We start from the raw sequence: 18,812 nt of genomic DNA, 5'->3' as shown, positions 1-18,812 counted from the left end.
GCTTTTATACAGAATCGTCGAATGTTCCAGACTAATCGTTGGGACCCGCGTGCCTTCCACAAAGTTCTACACCATTCGCGTCAGGCAAATAAATCAGATAACACAAGGTTCCGCGACAACAGACTGCGGATAGAAGCATCGATAACTTTCCAGAAACTTCGGATACATGCAAGCGCGTCCCGCGCTGTGCGATAAGATTTGTTAGACGGCGAAACGTGGTCGCCCGATAAATATAAGTACACGTGTCAATACCCCCCTCTTAAAAAGCATCGTCCCGATGCTACAAATATAAGAGCGAAACACATAAGGACACTTATTAAACATAATTAACAAAACAACGAAAAGAAACCAAGTCCAAAGGTCAGTTACGCGAAGTCCCAAAGTTCGTCAACGCTGGTGGTACGGCTTGAGTCGCACAACGTGGACAACTTCAGGTCTTGAGCGGCGTCGCTGATACAGAATCGTCGAATGTTCCAGACTAATCGTTGGGACCCGCGTGCCTTCCACAAAGTTCTACACCATTCGCGTCAGGCAAATAAATCAGATAACACAAGGTTCCGCGACAACAGACTGCGGATAGAAGCATCGATAACTTTCCAGAAACTTCGGATACATGCAAGCGCGTCCCGCGCTGTGCGATAAGATTTGTTAGACGGCGAAACGTGGTCGCCCGATAAATATAAGTACACGTGTCAATATATTAAGAAGAGTGCATGCAGTCGTAAACCGTATGTAAATACATCAGTATGTCAGTGTGTTTTAGCTCTAAACTACTCTGTAAAGAGCCTGGCAACCGGATGGGAGGATTTTGTGCAGTAGTAACAAATTGCTCACCCAGGGCGCTTGGCGTCATGACGTCGTACTTGACTTTGGTGAGGCCTGCAGCATTGGCGGCCATCAGGCGAACCACGTACCAAGTCTCGGGCTGAAGTCCTCCCAGAAGTACATCGGGAAGGTCCTGTGTTGAGCGCACAACAATACAGAGCAGTCATTTAAAAATCGGCGCAATATTTGACATATGCGCGGTACCCGTGAGTGGTATTATGTGTTCCACTTGGGAAAGTTAGACGTCATGCTTCGGAATAATCATGCATGTATGAAATGCTCTATCCGTACCTTTTACAAAAATAATAACGAAAATTAAAATTAAATTTGGGGTTTTACGTGCCAAAACCACTTTCTGATTATGAGGCACGCCGTAGTGGAGGACTCCGGAAATTTCGACCACCTGGGGTTCTTTAACGTGCACCTAAATCTAAGCACACGGGTGTTTTCGCATTTCGCCCCCATCGAAATGCGGCCGCCGTGGCCGGGATTCGATCCCGCGACCTCGTGCTCAGCAGCCCAACACCATAGCCACTGAGCAACCACGGCGGGTAAAATAATAACGAGAATAATACTTTTTTGCAATACTGAGACTGATAATATGTGGTTTTTACTGGTGCAAGGGCGAGAAATGTCCAAAGAGCGCCATGACAAACGTTGATGGGTCCTCAATGTATTAGGAATAGACTGGCCAGTGAGTTGCAAATGGTAAATGCAACCTGGCTGCAAAAAGGTCTGAAACAAGTCACTGTCAATTGCGTAAAATATGAGTATCAAAATAATGACAATGACTAATTGTGTGAGGTATGAGCATAAAAGTTCCGTTAAGAAGCGATGATATCATAAAGCGTATGCAAGAGCACTAGTGCCCCAAGGAGTCCTTGAAGTCGAGGGCTGAGAGGCATGTGCTGTAAAAACATTTTTCACTGCTGCTGCAGCCTGAGACGCAAGGATGCGCCACAGATAACATGGCCAGATTATTTGTACGGTGTTTACATCTTTTAAAAGCTCTGCTAATATCTTCTAAAATCTAAAGGTGTCTCATGGTTCAGAAAGAATGCTGGGTGATGAGAGATCTGCTCACGATATGCAGGATAAAAGTACTTTTTTTTACGTTGTGCTTCTGTTTCAGGACACTGTACAAGGCTATGGAGAACTGTAAGAGTGCTGCCACACCTATCACATGTCGCAGGATCACTGCCAGTAAGGAGGTATGAGTGCGTTCCATAGGTATATCCTATCTATAGTCTGCAAAGGAGCACGTTCTTGTGTGCTGTTGTATTCTCTGATATCTATTTTCCTATTCTTCGTTTGAGCATATGTAATTTGACACTTCACTATCCCAATACCGTTGCCAATATTTCCGCAGCTCATGGCACAGGAAAGGCATTAGGTCTGTGCGAGGGATGGCTACGTTTTGTGCATATTCAAAAATTGCTGACGTGGCACTTTCTTCCGCAGCTACGTTGCCTTTTATGCATCTATATCCAGGTATCCAGCATACTATGATCCCTTGCTTGCCCATATAAGCAGAGCATAACAAGCAGTACAATTCGCTAAAAACTGAATTAATGTATTTTCTTACATTCATCAGAGCTCTAACAACGCCAAATGAGTCTGTGAGCACAATTGCTTTCCGTGGATTCATTAGCTTTATGTGGTTAACTGCCGGGAGGATTGCGTACGAAGCGGCTGTGAAAATACTTCTATGCAGATTTAGTGCACCGGACACTAAAAGAGACGGTCCACAAGCTGCGTAAGCAACAACAGTAAGAGATTTGAAAGCGTCCTTGTAAAATTCTGCATATAAGTACTTCGCCCGAAGTTCGAGGAAGTGCGAGCGTATATGAAGATGAGGTGCGCGTTTGGAAATCTCTATAAAAGACACATCGCGCTCAACAGCCTGCCACTCCCAAGGCGGTCGAAGTCGAATGGGAGCCATTAGGAGATTCTCTTGAAGTAGTATGCTTGTTTCTTCAGCTGACGCTTCCAAAAGATGGGGCAGCATAGTCCTGACAAACGGATGGTCTCGCTAAAGTCTGGCAGCAGATATGTCGCTTATAGTGTAAGGACATGGGTGTTCGACATCTGCCTTTACCCTCAGGGAGTAACATAAATTAAATACGTTCTTTGGAGATACAGGGACCATTCACGCGACTTAGCACACAGGCTTCCTACAGGGATAGTCCTCAAGGCAGCTTTAGCAGACCAAATGCCCAGATGGTGAACACAGGGTCCAACATCTTTCAAGCATTACGTGTTACAGAGTTATAAAGTAAGGCTTCGCGCTCAAGGCGTGACCGCATAAGGCTTTTATATCAGCTAAGGAGGCATCCCCTGTCGCTTCCCCATGATTCGCCTGACAAGGGCTTCAGCAAATTTATAGCCTTCAGGCACTTGGTTTTTAAATACTGAAGTTGCGGCAGAAAAGTTAACTTGTGGGCTAAATGATATCTTAGAATTTATGTACACAGCTCACAGATACTCATTCTCAATTGAGATGTATCGCTCGGTCTGGCAGTACACCTTTGTTCCAGAAGAGAAGGCACGTGCTTTTAAAGCGAAGCTTGCGATGTCTCACTCATTCGTCCGTGAGAGCTGAAAACGCATTGCAGGAAAGCCAACTTACACATCTGCATAAAACACTACAGTTTACACTCGCAGTACCGCGCCAGCGTTGACTGGCCGGTCGGTCAATGCCTGATAACGGCGCGAAGCGACGAGCTCAGCAAAAGTGGCGCATGCGCACAGGGTTCACTGGACGCGCAAGTTGCGTCGGTAGGCATGACACCACCCAGACTAACTATATATATCTGCATTGCATTACCCGCGTCCCGCGATGCATTTCCGGCCGTCACCATGGGTAGGACGCGGTTGCAGCGCCCGGCATAACAAGAGGCTACCGTACGCGAACGTAACCGTGAGCGCGATCGTGCCCGTAAGGGCGATACCATGTATCGGCAGCGGCATGACAAAACCATGTGAAAGACGCTTGTGCAGTCGAGATGCCTACTGGTCTTGTGATCGTCAGCGTGTACATCAGACCGAACATATCTCGTTGTGACGCGTAAACGTTCCTGGCAGAAACGATGAAGACTTTAAAGCCGCGCAGTACGCCGATCCTCGTGTGCGCTGACTTTAACATCGATGTGGCGAAAAAGCACGGCAAATGCATCAAGAGTTTCATGTTAGATCGGTACTTGTTTAAACTTAGAACGCTACAGAGACCCACGACGCAACACAGTTTCTGCATTGATCTCACGTCTGCAAGCAGGCTGTGTCACGTTACAGTCGCAGAGCCTCTGGCCGTCTCCCACAGCAATCACAAGGCAATACTGTGAAAGTATAGAGTTGTCCGGGAAAGTTCATGTGCTTGTAATCAACGGCTACGTGATCTAAAATAAAGGCTATTCAGCCCAATGAAATGTGTTTTCATTCAACTTCAACGTTCAAAAATGCAATCAAACCACATTTGCACAGCATCGGGTCGTTCAGCATTTCTTGGTTTCGTTCCTTGGTTGCTGGCTTTCGATTTTGACTTTGATTCAGTTTGCATTGGGGGAAAGCTTCGCATTCGTTAGTTAAGAAAGGGCCTCTGATTTTTTTTTTTTTTTGTGGGCTTAGTCTAAATTCATTCTCGTCAACCCATTTAGAAATCTTGTAGAGTCCAAGCTGCACCTGTCGCTCGAAAGTAGCAAGAATACAACATTTCTAACCGATTTGCATATTTTGACATGTAGGGACGGTGAAGAAGGCAGCAAAACTGTGAATGACGAAACTTGCGTTTTATTGGGCGAACCTGTGCCCCCAAAAGCAACTTACACTCAAAAAGCTGCGATAGCAGCGAACACAGTTGGCGATCTTCGAAAGTGTGATGAGCAGGTCAAGTGCGTCGGCTTTTAAACATCAGTCATCGAAGGTTGCAGAGTAATTGCTGGTGCGCACGTATCTACCATAAAGTTTTACACCATTCGCGTCACGCGATCAATGCTTATTACGCAAGTTTCGGTGGCAACAGACAGGGCAAAGAACCACCAATAACTTTCGAGAATTCTCCGATTGATGCAGGCGTGTCCTGCGCTTTGCAATAACAGTTGTTAGGCGGTGAAACGTGGTCACCCGATAAAGATAAACAAGTACACGCGACGCGTCAATACCCCCCCCCCCCCCCTCTAAAAAGCATTGTCCCAATGCTACAAACATAAGAGAGCGAAACACAAAAGGACACTTATTAAACAAAAGTAACAAACCAACAGAGAAACAAAGTAATTAATAAAGGGAAAATCAGACATTCACCCGTTCATAGCAATTGCTAGAAAGGCAACCCATACGGATTCTTCGAAAGAAAAGCCTCACAGTTTTAATAATTATGGGGTTTTACGTGCCAAAACCACTTTCTGATTATGAGGCACGCCGTAGTGGAGGACTCCGGAAATTTCGACCACCTGGGGTTCTTTGACGTGCACCTAAATCTAAGTACACGGGTGTTTTCGCATTTCGCCCCCATCGAAATGCGGCCGCCGAGGCCGCATTTCGATCCCGCGACCTCGTGCTCAGCAGCCTAACACCATAGCCACTGAGTAACCACGGCGGGTCTCACAGTTTTGAAGAAAAGTTTGTCCTGGTCCGGGACTCGAACCCGGCACCACCGCCTTTCCTGGACAGCCGCTCTACCATCTGAGCTAACCAGGCATTTTTTTCTTTATTACATGGAAAACAAAACTGAGGGTGTATTACAAAGTGGACACAACTACACACTTAAAACTCAGGCAAACACAGAGATGCATTCAACAAGTGCATCCAGTCGGGCGGAGGTTCCTGCGCAGCGCACACACTTCTCACATAAGCAGCACTTCCGCGAAAAAGGATTTTGTAGATCGCGGGCTTTCTGCGTGGCGATTACACAGTCTACTTCTCCATAGGCTATATAAACCAAGTACTATGAACATGTCATAGCAGGACCACCCGTAACCTTAAACGGTAGAAACCTAATTGGATATGAAGTCATGTCAATGTCCTTTTTAAGCGTCCGTTGGAGAATGTCCCAAAAATATACAGCGTCCCCACAGTCTATGAAACAGTGATCTATGGTTTCGGCACGTGGACAGAGTCGACAGTTTGTTGACCACGGCACAAAGCAACCCCTGGAATTCAACCAAGTTTTACTAGGGAGTGTTTCCCAATGTAATTTAAAGAAAAATGTTTTTACTCCAGGAGGTACACACATTTTTCGGACGCGCCTAAGTACATCCTAATAAGGTCGGCTTAAATAAGGTGCACGATACAAAGGATCTGGAAAAATAGAGTCCTCCAGTGCCGCAGAAATTGTTTTTCGATTCGCAGTGGCTGGCAGATGGCAGGGCGAAGCCGAATTTGTCCACAACACGAATAGAAGGTAAGAGTTTGACGTAATAGTTCTGCGGAAACCCTCAAGGTGGAGAGAAGTAAATAATAAAGGGAAAATGAGACATCCACCAATTCGTAGCAATTGCTAGAAAGGGTGGGTGTCTGCCCCTTTCCAGCAATTGGTAGAATTTAAATTCTACCAAGTCGTCGTCAACCTTCGAGCGGAGGTTCGTTGCCTGCGAGATGAGCTGTTGCGACGTGCAGCTACCACGCCTGGTAAGATGCCCGTCGACTCTGGAAGGCATTCCACCTTTACCACCTCTACTCCTGCCTCAGCGCGACCTCATGTACCTGTATTTCAAAGCACACTTGAAAAATGACCTGTCGTTTCCCCACGTGATTTCAATTCCTCCACTCAGAAAGCACCCGAGATTAAACAAAACAGCAAGTCTTGCCTCGGTTGGAGCCAAAATACTTCGATATTAACTGTAGCTCAATAGCCGCAACGACCTAAGGCTATTTTTGCATGTGGGGTCGGCACTGAAACAACGTCTTCCGATCTGACGAAGCACTTAAAGGTCTTCAATATTTCTCCCTCTCCTGCCGGCGACACACAACGGAATATAAGTAATATTCTTCTTTCCATGTAGCCGTCGATGATGCAACCCTAAAGCGCCTGAAAGATCCGCCATTGTGGCCAATGGCATGCCAGTTCAAGCCTTTCCGTAGCCTCCTATACGATGATATGCTTCAAACTTCCGAGATTACCCCCCCCCCCCCCCCCAATGATCAAGGTATCGCGTAATTTGTAAATCATTTACCAAAACACCCTTCGTCTACTTCGCACAAAACCACTTTAATTTTTGTGTAATACCATTTCGTCTTTTTTCCTATTTTGTTATTTCTGAAGCTTGGCTCTACAGCGAAATTTCCTCTTCAGAATACTTTCCACCGCACTACAATGTCTCCCTCAGTGATCGGCACTTCAGCGGATCTCAATAAAAAGGTAGTGGCTTACTGATGGCTGTTGACAGTTCACTGAGGCGCCACAACATAGAAAGCGTCCTTGAGTCGGTTCGGCTAGAAGTTAGCATATAGGGCTGTGAAAAATTGTTAATTATATCTTTCTATGTGCCTAATATTTCCCCGGGTTTATTTGATGAGGTTCACTATTCTATTCAAAGTAATACCTTCCCATAGCAAGCGCAGATTACTCCTTTTGGTGACTTTAATACACGTTAAATTGATTGGAAGACGCTTAGATTATCTCATAACAATCATTACAGAGAGAAGGAATTCAATCTGCTGGACTTTCTGTCCTGTTCCCTTCGGGAGCATTATTTGATCTCTAAATCCTGTGACGTCTTAGACCTTTGCATCTCGAATGATCAAGTTTTAGACGTCTCTCGTTCTGACATGTCCCTTCTGCTTCCGGATAAGTTTTATCCGACACTAAAGATAAACGCATCTCTGTCAGCCTTGCGGCAGCGCTTCTCTAGGGGCTCACTGGTTGCAGACAAAACCAATGTCGATGACCAAGTAGATCAGTTTACGGAGCTTGCTTTCAGTAGTATGCGGAAATAAATTCCCCAGTGCATACGTGGTATGCATACTGGTATGCATGCTGGTATCTCGTCTAAAATCATTATTGCCCTAAAGCATAAGAATTGTGCACACCTAAAATCTAGAATTCCTGTGCCTAACGAGTGGAGCGATAAATGCCGCTTTTTTTGGGCCCTCTGTAAACGCCTTTATAAGCGGGATCAAGACTCGTATATTGCAGTTTTGGAAAAGCGCGCCTCCGACCGACCGGCCCGCGGGGCTTTATAAGTACATCCATAAGCACCCTAATAAATGTGCAGAATGTTTTCGCCTGCTTGACTCTAGCGGAGTAGAACTCTAAGCAGTAGCGGATTGTTGTGCTGCGCATTTCTCCTCCTTATGTTTCAACGCTGGTGCCAGTCAGCAGCGCATGACGGTTCCTACATGTAGTGCTGTATTGTTTGGTTAAAAGCTCATCCCCGAATACCTTAAGCGCTGGAAGCCTTCTCTATCCTGCGACCCTGATGGCATCTCCTCCGCAATTCTAAAATTTTACTGCAGTATATTTGCTCTAGTATAGGCATCCATTTTTAATAACTCTTTGAATACTTTCACTTTCCCTCACATGAAAGCTGCTCGCGTTTTTTTTTGTATTTAAGACTGGTTGTAAACCGATGTCTCGATGCTCCGAAACCCCGTGCCAGGTCTAAAATTTTTGAGCTTGCTCTTGACAAAACATTGTTTATTTACTGTGAAGAAAGCACTCATTCCGAATCAGTATGGATTTCTGACAAGCTAATACACTATGACATATCTCGAAAGTTTCATAACAAAGATCTCCGCGCCGGTAGTTCAAGGGGGCAGGCAAGTCCACCGTGACCTCAGCAAATCTTTGATGCAGCCAGACACTCACTGCTTCAAGTTTACACACTTTGAGGTTCACTCATCAGTTGTCAATTTATTACGCAGTTATCGTCTTGACAAATCGTGTTAGGTTAACGTCAATGGCCAAACGTCTTCTTACATGGCAATTAGCGGTGCCCCAAAGAATCAGTATTAGGACCACCCCTTTCTTTATTTTTATTAATAGAGAGTTTTAGCAGTGCCAGGTTACCGCAAGGTAAGTGCGGTAATACCGCACCGGTCGCGGACGGCGCATGCGCGCCCTTCACCGTGCGGATAGACTTTCTGTACGGCATAGCAAGGAGGCAGTAAGGCTCGGCTCGCACCGCGTTTTGCAAGCCCAGCCGCACCTAGCCAAAGCAGCATAGGTCGGCAGTATGGGAGAATACACACTCACACTCACTCAGCATAATTTTTCCATGCCCCGCACTCACTCGCGTTCACGCTCACCTACACTCACACTCACAAACGCCCACTCACGCTCGCCCTCACCTCCCCTCACTCTCACTGGCACTCACTCGCACTCGCCCTCACGTCCATTCACACTCCCTGGCACTCACTCTCACTTGCACTCATGTCTATTCACAATCACTGGCACTCACTCGCACTCACCTCCGCTCACACCCACTGGCACTCACTCGCACTCGCACTCACCTCCGCTCACACTCACTGGCACTCACTCGCACTCACGCGTTTTAAATTAGTGCCATTGAATGTACTCACTCATGAGTGCACTCATGAGTGAGTAGGCTGCCTTCTGTCGCTCACAATTCGTGTATATTCAGAACGAAGCTTCCTGCTTAGCACCTATTACATCTGGAGTGCGAGAAGGCAGTGTTTTGGGTCCAGTTTTATTTTTGATATACATGAACAATCTAATTTGTATCCCGATTTCATGGTAACATCCGTCTATTCGCTGACGATTGTTTTTCGTACAGCGGAATTAATTGCAATGATGATCACCACAAACAAAATTCTGCCTTTTCTTGGTGTCAGGAGTGGCAAATTACTCTAAATCCCCAAAGATAAGTAATGCTAACAGTAAATAGCAAAAAATAGATGTCTGATGTTACTTACACTATTAATGACACACCTTTCAGGGTAAGTATTTAGATGTCACTTTAACACGCGATCTACAATGGGAAACCCATGTTAACAACATAACCTCAAGTGGAAATCAATGTACATGCTGAGCACCAAAGCGACTCATTCTGAGAAAACGCCTTCGTCTTGCGCAAGCACATACAAATCAGCTGGCCTACAAAATGCTTGTTCGACCAGTGCTGATATACGCATGTGTTCTTTGATTTACGTACACAAAAGAACTCATAAGAGGAAGGCAATAAGGTTGATTTATAATAAGTACAAATTAACAGATTCGTCGACTGAAATATTAAAAAAAAGCCGGTTTATTAACACTGCAAAGCAGGGCGAAACTAGCACGACTAAAGTTATTCTTTCAAGTTATTCATGGTGACAAAACTATTGACACATCCGTAGGAAGTTCTTTGAATCGTTCTAAGTCAACACGCCACAAACACTCTAGACCGCCTAATAAATACACCTTTAACTCAAATTGCTTTAAATATTCATATTTCCTTAAAACAATGAGGGAACGGAATGAACTTAGTCCTTCCATTACTAAAGCTTTATAGTTAAACAAATTCATTACTTCGAGCGGCCGCCAACTTCAACAGCGTTCGCTCGGAGCTTGCCCCCACGTTGATCATCGAGGAGGGAACGGCACGTAGACAAGGCAACGTAAAAGAAACTAGTGTAATACATCGCTACGTGCGAGCGAACATCGAAAAAAAGAGCACCGTAGTGTATGCCAGCAACTAAAAAATTTAGAAGCAGAGTTCTTATCTACAGAGAAGCGTGCTCTTTCTTTGTATCCCGTACGGAGTTCTGTCTTACCAGCACTCGAGTCTGGAACAAACAATTCCAATGCGTCTTTATGCTTTGAAGGACGCATTGGTGTTATTTGTGTACTCGCACCTGAGGTGTCGTCTATTCCGTGTATTTAAATGAAGAAAAAAAAAGCTATTCCGCGGCGTAGCACGAGCACATAAGGAAGGCGCTGCGGGCACAGACAAAAGCAACAACAAAACGAAACTGCGCATGCGACATGAGGGGGAGGGGAGGGCGGGGGAAGCGGGTAGCGAGCCCGACAATCCCTATACTAATTTAAGAAAGCTACTTCGGAGAGGAGGTGCCACGCGCCTCCTCTTCCTGTTGCCATGACGAGGTAAGGAACCATGTGCGCCGCCACTTTCCTAAACATGTTACTAAAGTATCGCTCGCACGAAAGGGCTCTAACTTAAGGCCGCCTTGGCGCTAGCGTCGAAAACAGTGGCTGCATTAACTCGACCAACGGGAGCCATGCGGAGATTCACACGGTGGTTTGGAACACGAGCACGGTTGCCTAGAATACTGGGAGAGTGTCCAAAGCGCCGGCTCCTGCGCGAGGCTTTTGCGGGTAACTGCCACGCCGCGCCGCTGCTGTGGCGGACCCGTTAAAATCCCTTGATAATTTTAAGTACCGCCACTCTTTGAACTAAGCCGCAGCCGCACGACTTCTTCGCCTCCTCCTCACACCTTGCACGTCCTCCGCGCGGCAACCAGTTTGTCCCCGTTTTTCTGCACGGCAATTGGTCTCCCTACCATTGCCCTTGGAAACGCGCGGATGTGTAGTTTTGCTTGTGTTTTTCTTTTTCGTTCGCGCCGTTTTTCTCCTCAGCTCGGCTGGCTCGGCGCTTTAGCTCGGCGTAGCAATTTTGCTTCAGAGACTTTCCTTTCCTTCCTTCTTCCCCGCCCTTAAACTGGCTCTCTTAACTACTACACGCAGAGACAAAGCAACAGCGCGCGCATTAGATCCCATAGATGAGATGAATATTTACAATTATTATTAGGGTTATAATTATATTCGAGTGCTGATTGCTGTGCTATTGTTTGTTACCGAAGCTTTCCCTCAAGTCTAAATATTTTAAGGCAGTTTGTCGGGTGCATACCATGGCCACGTACGCTTATATCGCCTTCTGTTTCTCTACCACGGGTGCGCGTTAAAACCATGGCGCTGCAATTTTGCTTCAGAGACTTTCCTTTCCTTCCTTCTTCGCCTCCCTTAAACTGGCTCTCTCAACTACTACACGCAGAGACAAAGCAACAGCGCGCGCATTAGATCCCATAGATGAGATGAATATTTACAATTATTATTAGGGTTATATTTATATTCGAGTGCTGATTGCCATGCTATCGTTTGTTAACGAAGCTTTCCCTCAAGTCTAAATATTTTAAGGCAGTTTGTCGTGTGCGTATCATGGCTACGCACGCTTATATCGCCTTCCGTTTCTCTACCACGGGTGCGCTTTAAAACCACGGCGCTGCAGTTTTTGCTTTCCTTTCCTTCCTTCTTCCCCGCCCTTAAACTGGCTCTCTTAACTGCTACACGCAGAGACAAAGCAACAGCGCGCGCATGGGATCCCATAGATGAGATGAATATATATATATATATAGAAAATTATCAGTCATAGCTCTCGTAGTATAGCCCTCTGGGCGGTTTCCTTTTTTTTCTTTCGAAAGTAGTCCTATTAGGGTTATTATAATTACACGAAGGTATTTCGTCCTCGTCAGCAGCAGTCCTTGAGATTGTTATTCTGGCGGCTAGCTTCCCACGCTATGCGTGCCGCCATCGCACCTGGTTAAGCTTCTCCTAGACGCTAGATTTATACTATGTCCGCGCAACCTTGAGCGGTCGGAAAGCGCGTTTCCCCCTCTTGGCCGGCGGGGACGGGAGGCTTTGTTCCGGCCGCAAAGCTCTCCACGTCTCAGTAAGGTGCCTGGTGGTGGTCTCGTACGGACGATGCCCTCTCGGTGAGCGCAAATTTCCCCTCATATTTTAAGAGGTTCAATACTTACAAGCATTTGTCTCGCAAACCATATTTATTTCAAGGAAATTTTCCACGTCTCAATAATTTCTCTCGTCGTATTCGAGTTCTGATTGCCGTGTTATAGTTTGTTAACGAAGCTTTCCCTCAAGTCTAAATATTTTAAGGCAGTTTTCCTTGTCTCTAAAGCCGCTCGAGTTTGCTTTTCTCCTCGGGCAGCCATTTTTCCAAGAAAGTATGCCTTCCAACCGACTATCGCGGACAACATGAGTCCACGTAGGTGTGAGGCTCGGAGCAGGAGCTGTGGCGCTTGAAAGTAGCCTGGGGCCTGACGAACCAACCGACTCAGCTATCTTTCCGGGCAACATCGAAGGGTCACGAGTTCAAATCACCTGTTATGTTCCTTTTTTCGCCCCTTTTTCGTTCTATTTTTTCTTTCTTTTAATGTCCTTTCCTTTATTTTATCACTGTACGGGAACCCTCCTAAAATAAAAAAAAGAACGATATATATCTTCATATATGTATGGCCTCACATGTGCAGGTCATAAATACCAGGTTCTCTAGCCGAGTGCCATCCGTGCGGTATAACCGAGCTCAGATTGGTCCACCTTGACTGATCAAATAGGGCACCACTGTATATTCAATGAGGCGTACAACTCCTGCGGGACCCGCCGTGGTTACTCAGTGGCTATGGTGTTAGACTGCTGAGCACGAGGTCGCGGGATCGGATCCCGGCCACGGCGGCCGCATCTCGATGGGGGCGAAATGCGAAAACACCCGTGTACATATATTTAGGTGCACGTTAAAGAACCCCAGTTGGTCGAAATTTCCGGAGTCCTCCACTACGGCGTGCCTCATAATCAGAAAGTGGTTTTGTCACGTAAAATTCCACAATTTATTTTTAAATTTAACTCCTGCGGGGATGGTACAGTATCCGCCTCCCGTGCAAGAGGACCGTGATTCAAATCCCGGGCCGCGCAATTCTCCACCGGAAAATACCAGAAAAAAACAACAACCGTGTGTTGAGAAAATTGCACAAACAGGCCTGGAGTGCGGCCTGATCCCGGTGACCAGAACCGGTAACGCACTCTCTCACCAGAGCAGGATTGGCCACCCTGGTGCAGTACTTGGCCACAACCTCCTATATGAACACAACAATCAAACCCCGGCCCTCAGTCCCCAGCAGCTGCGAAGCAACTGACCACGGCGGCGGTCAGACCTGCGACGCTGCAGAGGGTGCTAAGAATGCCTGGCTCCGGACAGGCCGCCATTGGGATATGAACCTGGCAACGTTTAACGCTAGAACGTTATCTAGTGAGGCGAGTCTAGCAGTGCTATTGGAGGAACTAGAGGGCAGTAAATGGGATATAATAGGGCTCAGTGAAGTTACGAGGCCAAAAGAAGCATATACAGTGCTAAAAAGCGGGGACGTCTTGTGCTACCGGGGCTTAGCAGAGAGACGAGAACTAGGAGTCGGATTCCTGATTAATAAGAACATAGCTGGTAACATACAGGAATTCTATAGCATTAACGAGAGGGTGGCATTTCTTGTTGTGAAACTTATTAAGAGGTACAAAATGAAGGTTGTACAGGTCTACGCCCCTACATCTAGTCATGATGACCAGGAAGTCGAAAGCATCTATGAAGACGTGGAATCGGCGATGGGTAAAGTCAAAACAAAATACAGTATACTGTTGGGCGATTTCAATGCCAGGGTAGGCAAGAAGCAGGCCGGAGACAAGTCAGTGGGGGAATATGGCATAGGCTCTAGGAATAGCAGAGGAGAGTTATTAGTAGAGTTTGCAGAACAGAATAATATGCGGATAATGAATACCTTTTTCCGCAAGCGGGTTAGCCGAAAGTGGACGTGGAGGAGCCGGAATGGTGAGACTAGAAATGAAATCGACTTTATACTCTGCGCGAACCCTGGCATCATACAAGATGTAGACGTGCTCGGCAAGGTGCGCTGCAGTGACCATAGGATGGTAAGAACTCGAATTAGCCTTGACTTGAGGAGGGAACGGAAGAAACTGGGACATAAGAAACTGTTACGTTCTACCGGCCAAAGGCCGGCAGTTACGCGATGAAATCCAGGCCGATTCGCAGAGCAAAAAGACGACGCTTTATTTCCAGCTCGGAAATATATATAGAAGAGAAAAGAGAGAAAGAAGGGAACAGGGACCATAGACGCATGCGCGGCGAGGCGCACGGGGCCCCGAATAGGTTATCTGCAGCATCCCTTTCCCCTAGTAGCCGTAGCGCTCCACTGGCTTTCTGGTTCTTGTGGAACGACGAAGGTCAGGAACAGGCCCTTCGGGAGTGTCTTGGGCCTCGTTTTTCGGTGCCCCTAAGGTCGTCGGAGGCGATTCCTCAGGACTTGATATTTATCTGCTTCCGTCTGTGTCTGATGAACGTTTCCGGATCTGGTCGACACGTCGTCGAACGACACCGTCCTCGGTAGCCACAGTGACTAAACGGGCACCACTCGTCGATGTTACTTTGCCTGGTGTCCACTTTTCTCCTATGCCGTAGTTGCGGACATAGACGGCATCTCCAGGGGCAAAGTACCAACTGGCGGAATCATCCGCTGGATTCTTGGGCTTTTCGTGGCTCCTGGGAGGAAGACACATATCTAGTCTTGTACGCAAACGGTACCCAAGAAGAAGTTCAGACGGTGAAAACCCTGAAGCCTGTTGCTAATTTCGGTAGTTACAAAGAATTCTAGCCAAAGCAGTTTCCAACTCCACACCAGGCATTCTCTTCAAGCCCTCCTTGATAGTTCTCACAGCCCGTTCGGCGAGACCATTGCTTTGAGGGTGATAAGGCGGGGTGCGAATATGCTCGATTCCATTTTTCTGCACAAATACAGCAAACTCTGAACCGGTAAAGGGCGTACCGTTATCCGTAACTATGGTGCGGGGCAAACCAAACCTGCTAAACAAGGTTCGCATGCAATCGGCAGTTGCATTAGTGGTTGCTCGAGATACTGGAATGGCTTCTATCCAATGGCTGTGTGCGTCGACGATTACCAACAACATCTTGTTTGCAAGGGGCCCTGCGTAGTCGGCATGCAGCCGTGACCACCTCTCTCGCGAAATCGGCCAGCTAACGGGGTTCCGTGCAGGTGGCATGGGCAGAGCCTGCACGCAGCTTCGACAGTCTGAGACCATTCTAGAGATGTGTCGATCTAGACCTGACCACCAAAATCTAGCCCTCGCCCTTGTCTTCATGGTAGACGCCCCCTGATGAGACTCGTGCAGCATCTTCAACAGTTTCTCACGCGCCTCACTTGGTATAACCACACGATGGCCCCAGTACAACAGCCCCTTCTCTACAGACAACTCGTGTCGCCTTTTCCAGAATTCCGCCATTTCTCTGCTGTCATCTTCTACGACGGAGGGCCACCCTTCAGTCACGTACCTGCATATCGTTTGCAAAAAACCGTCAGCTGCTGCGAGTGCTTGAATCTCCTGGTGGGAAACCGCGGACTGGTCCCATTCGTCTATGCTAAGCACCATTTCCGACAGACCTTCGGTTTCCGCTAGCGGTTCCTGCAGCGATTGAGGCAAACGGCTCAGAGCGTCAGAAATTAGCATCTGTTTGCCAGGTTTACAGATCAGCTTGTACTGGTATGCCCCGAGCAAAAGCGCCCAGCGCTGAATTCGGGCGGCAGCCATGACAGAAGTTTGACGATCCTGTCTGAGAAGGCCCAACAAGGGGCGGTGGTCCGTTACAAGCGTGAACTCCCGTCCCAACAGGTAATCGCGGAACCGTGTCACGCCAAATACCAGGGCTAAGGCCGCGCGCTCAATTTGGTAGTATTTTCTCTCTGCTGAGGTGAGCGTTCGTGATCGGAAACCAATTGGCCTGTCTTCACCATTTATTCGATGGAAAAGGGCAGCACCGACACCGTAAGGTGATGCGTCGCATTGCAACATCAGCTCCAGCTGCGGATTAAAGTACGTTAGCACTGGGGCTGAACACAAAGCATCCTTGGCCTTCTGAAATGCCGCGTCTTCTTTTTCGTGCCAAACCCATTTTGCACCTTTTTCAAGAAGGCTGTACAAGGGTGAAAGTATAGCGGAAAGATTCGGCAAAAACTTATTGTAAAATGTAACCATTCCCACAAAGGATCGTAACTCAGCAACATTTCGCGGTGAAGGGGCTAGCCTGATTGCATCCACGTGCTTCTCGAGTGGGTGTAGCCCTTCAGCATCGATACGATGGACAAGATATGTCACTGATTGTTCACCAAACTTGCACTTGTCGGAACGAAGCTTGATACCGTTCTCGCGGAAACGCTGTAGCACAGCTTGCAGGTTTACGTTTTCAGCATCGCTGCTCTCGGCTATCAGGACGTCGCCTAGATAAGCCTGGGTCCCTTTTAGTCCTTGCAGCACAGATTCAATTTTCCGTTGGAATATCGCTGGAGCTGATGCGATGCCAAACGGTAACCTGTTGTAGCAAAAGAGCCCCTTTTGTGTGTTTATCGCTGCTAATTTCCGCGAATCTTCATCTAGCTCAACCTGATTGTAAGCATCGCGAAGGTCTAAAATACTGAATTTTTTCCTCCACACAGGTTTGCAAAAATATCGTCTATGACAGGCAAGGGGTACTGCTCAACATCGCACACAGGGTTTAGTGTAACCTTGAAGTCCCCGCAAATGCGCACTGTTCCGTCCTTCTTCAAAACTGGCACGATGGGCGTTGCCCATTCGGAATGAGGGACTGGAGAGGACTGCAGGAGCCGTCGAATACATGCTCAGCAACTGAATGCGTTCGTCTGTTAATTTTTTCAGCAGGTCTCGACCGCATAGACTAGGGCCATTGCAGTCTAAAACTGTCAGACTGCACTACACTGTTGTACCGTCATAAGAAACTGGCATTGTCAGTGCACCCAGAAGCGGCAACTTTCCGAGATAGAATGAAAGCTGCACTTCCGCCTTTTGTAGCTGCGGCCATCGGTGAGAGTGCAATTTGTAAATGCTCTTGGGAATGACACAAACAGGGGAACCAGTATCGATGTCCATCATTATTTCGATGCCATTCCACGCGAACGATTTTCTGATGGGCGGTATGAGAGAGCGCGTGGTAGTCAAGGACCAGATTTGTGACGCACTGCTATCACTTTCTTCGCTTTCCGTCGCCTGAGCAGTTACTGCTAGCATTTTGCTTGGTTCATTTGCCGCACACATTCTCGCTAAATGCCCTGGCCGTGCACACTTGTAACATTTCCGCTTGATTAGTCGACAAGCATTGGTCTTGTGACCACGCTTACCGCAACATTTGCATTGTTGCACGCCTTACGACTTCGCGCACGATTCGTATTGCCCAGAGAGCTTTAGCAATCTTGCTTGTTCTTGGTCTGTAACAATACCTTGCGAATCGCGTTCAGCGCTCTCTGCGGCAAGGGCAAGAGCCTCGGCTTCTTCAAGATTCAGATCTTTCTTCGCTAGCAGCTGCTTCTGCACATTCTTGGATCTGACGCCGCACACAATACGGTCCCTTATTCTGTCCAGCATAGTTCCAAAATTGCAGTTGTGTGCCATCTGCCGTATTGCCACTATGAATGCATGTACAGATTCCCCTCCTTGCTGGCAGCGATGGAAGAACTTGAAACTTTCAGAAATTTCATTCGGTACCGGGTCGTAGTAGCTGTTTAACGTCTGCACAACTTCTTCGTAGGTCAGGGCGTTAGGCTTTCGCGGGGCTACCTTTCCGTTCAAAATTTCTATTGTCCTTGTTCCAAGCGCAGCTACCAGCAGGGCTCATTGCTTAGCATCGTCCTTCACATCATTCGCTTCGAAATAGGCTTCAACCTTGACTAGGTACGCCTGCCACTTATCTTTTCCGTCTTCAAATTCCGGTAGCCTGTGCGCCATGGTCGGTGGTTCCTTCTGCTTGGCTTCCTTGCTGCAGCAGAATCCTCGTCGCCACTGTTACGTTCTACCGGCCAAAGGCCGGCAGTTACGCGATGAAATCCAGGCCGATTCGCAGAGCAAAAAGACGACGCTTTATTTCCAGCTCGGAAATATATATAAAAGAGAAAAGAGAGAAAGAAGGGAACAGGGACCATAGACGCATGCGCGGCGAGGCGCACGGGGCCCCGAATAGGTTATCTGCAGCAGAAACCAATCAATGAGTTAGCGGTAAGAGGGAAACTAGAGGAATTCCGGATCAAGCTACAGAACAGGTATTCGGCTTTAACCCAGGAAGAGGACCATATTGTTGAAGCAATGAACGACAATCTTATGGGCATCATTAAGGAGTGCGCAATAGAAGTCGGTGGTAACGCCGTTAAACAGGAAA

The 18,812-nt window shown here is 47.3% G+C and overlaps 1 protein-coding gene across 2 annotated transcripts in view; it reads right to left on the bottom strand.

Annotated features, from left to right (window-relative positions):
* LOC126529843 (cell adhesion molecule Dscam1-like) overlaps positions 1 to 18,812 on the bottom strand; it is a 1,068,543-nt gene that overhangs the window by 426,462 nt on the left and 623,269 nt on the right. For both annotated transcript variants that reach the window (XM_055070116.2, XM_055070117.2), the window contains exon 33: positions 835 to 958. In XM_055070116.2, the coding sequence (XP_054926091.1) occupies positions 835 to 958 (124 nt within the window). The remainder of the gene's footprint in view (positions 1 to 834; positions 959 to 18,812) is intronic.

Source organism: Dermacentor andersoni, chromosome 5, assembly GCF_023375885.2.
Source record: "Dermacentor andersoni chromosome 5, qqDerAnde1_hic_scaffold, whole genome shotgun sequence".
NCBI lineage: Eukaryota > Metazoa > Arthropoda > Arachnida > Ixodida > Ixodidae > Dermacentor > Dermacentor andersoni.
The sequence above is the reverse complement of the archived record's forward strand: the minus strand, read 5'-3'. Positions and strand labels throughout refer to the sequence as shown.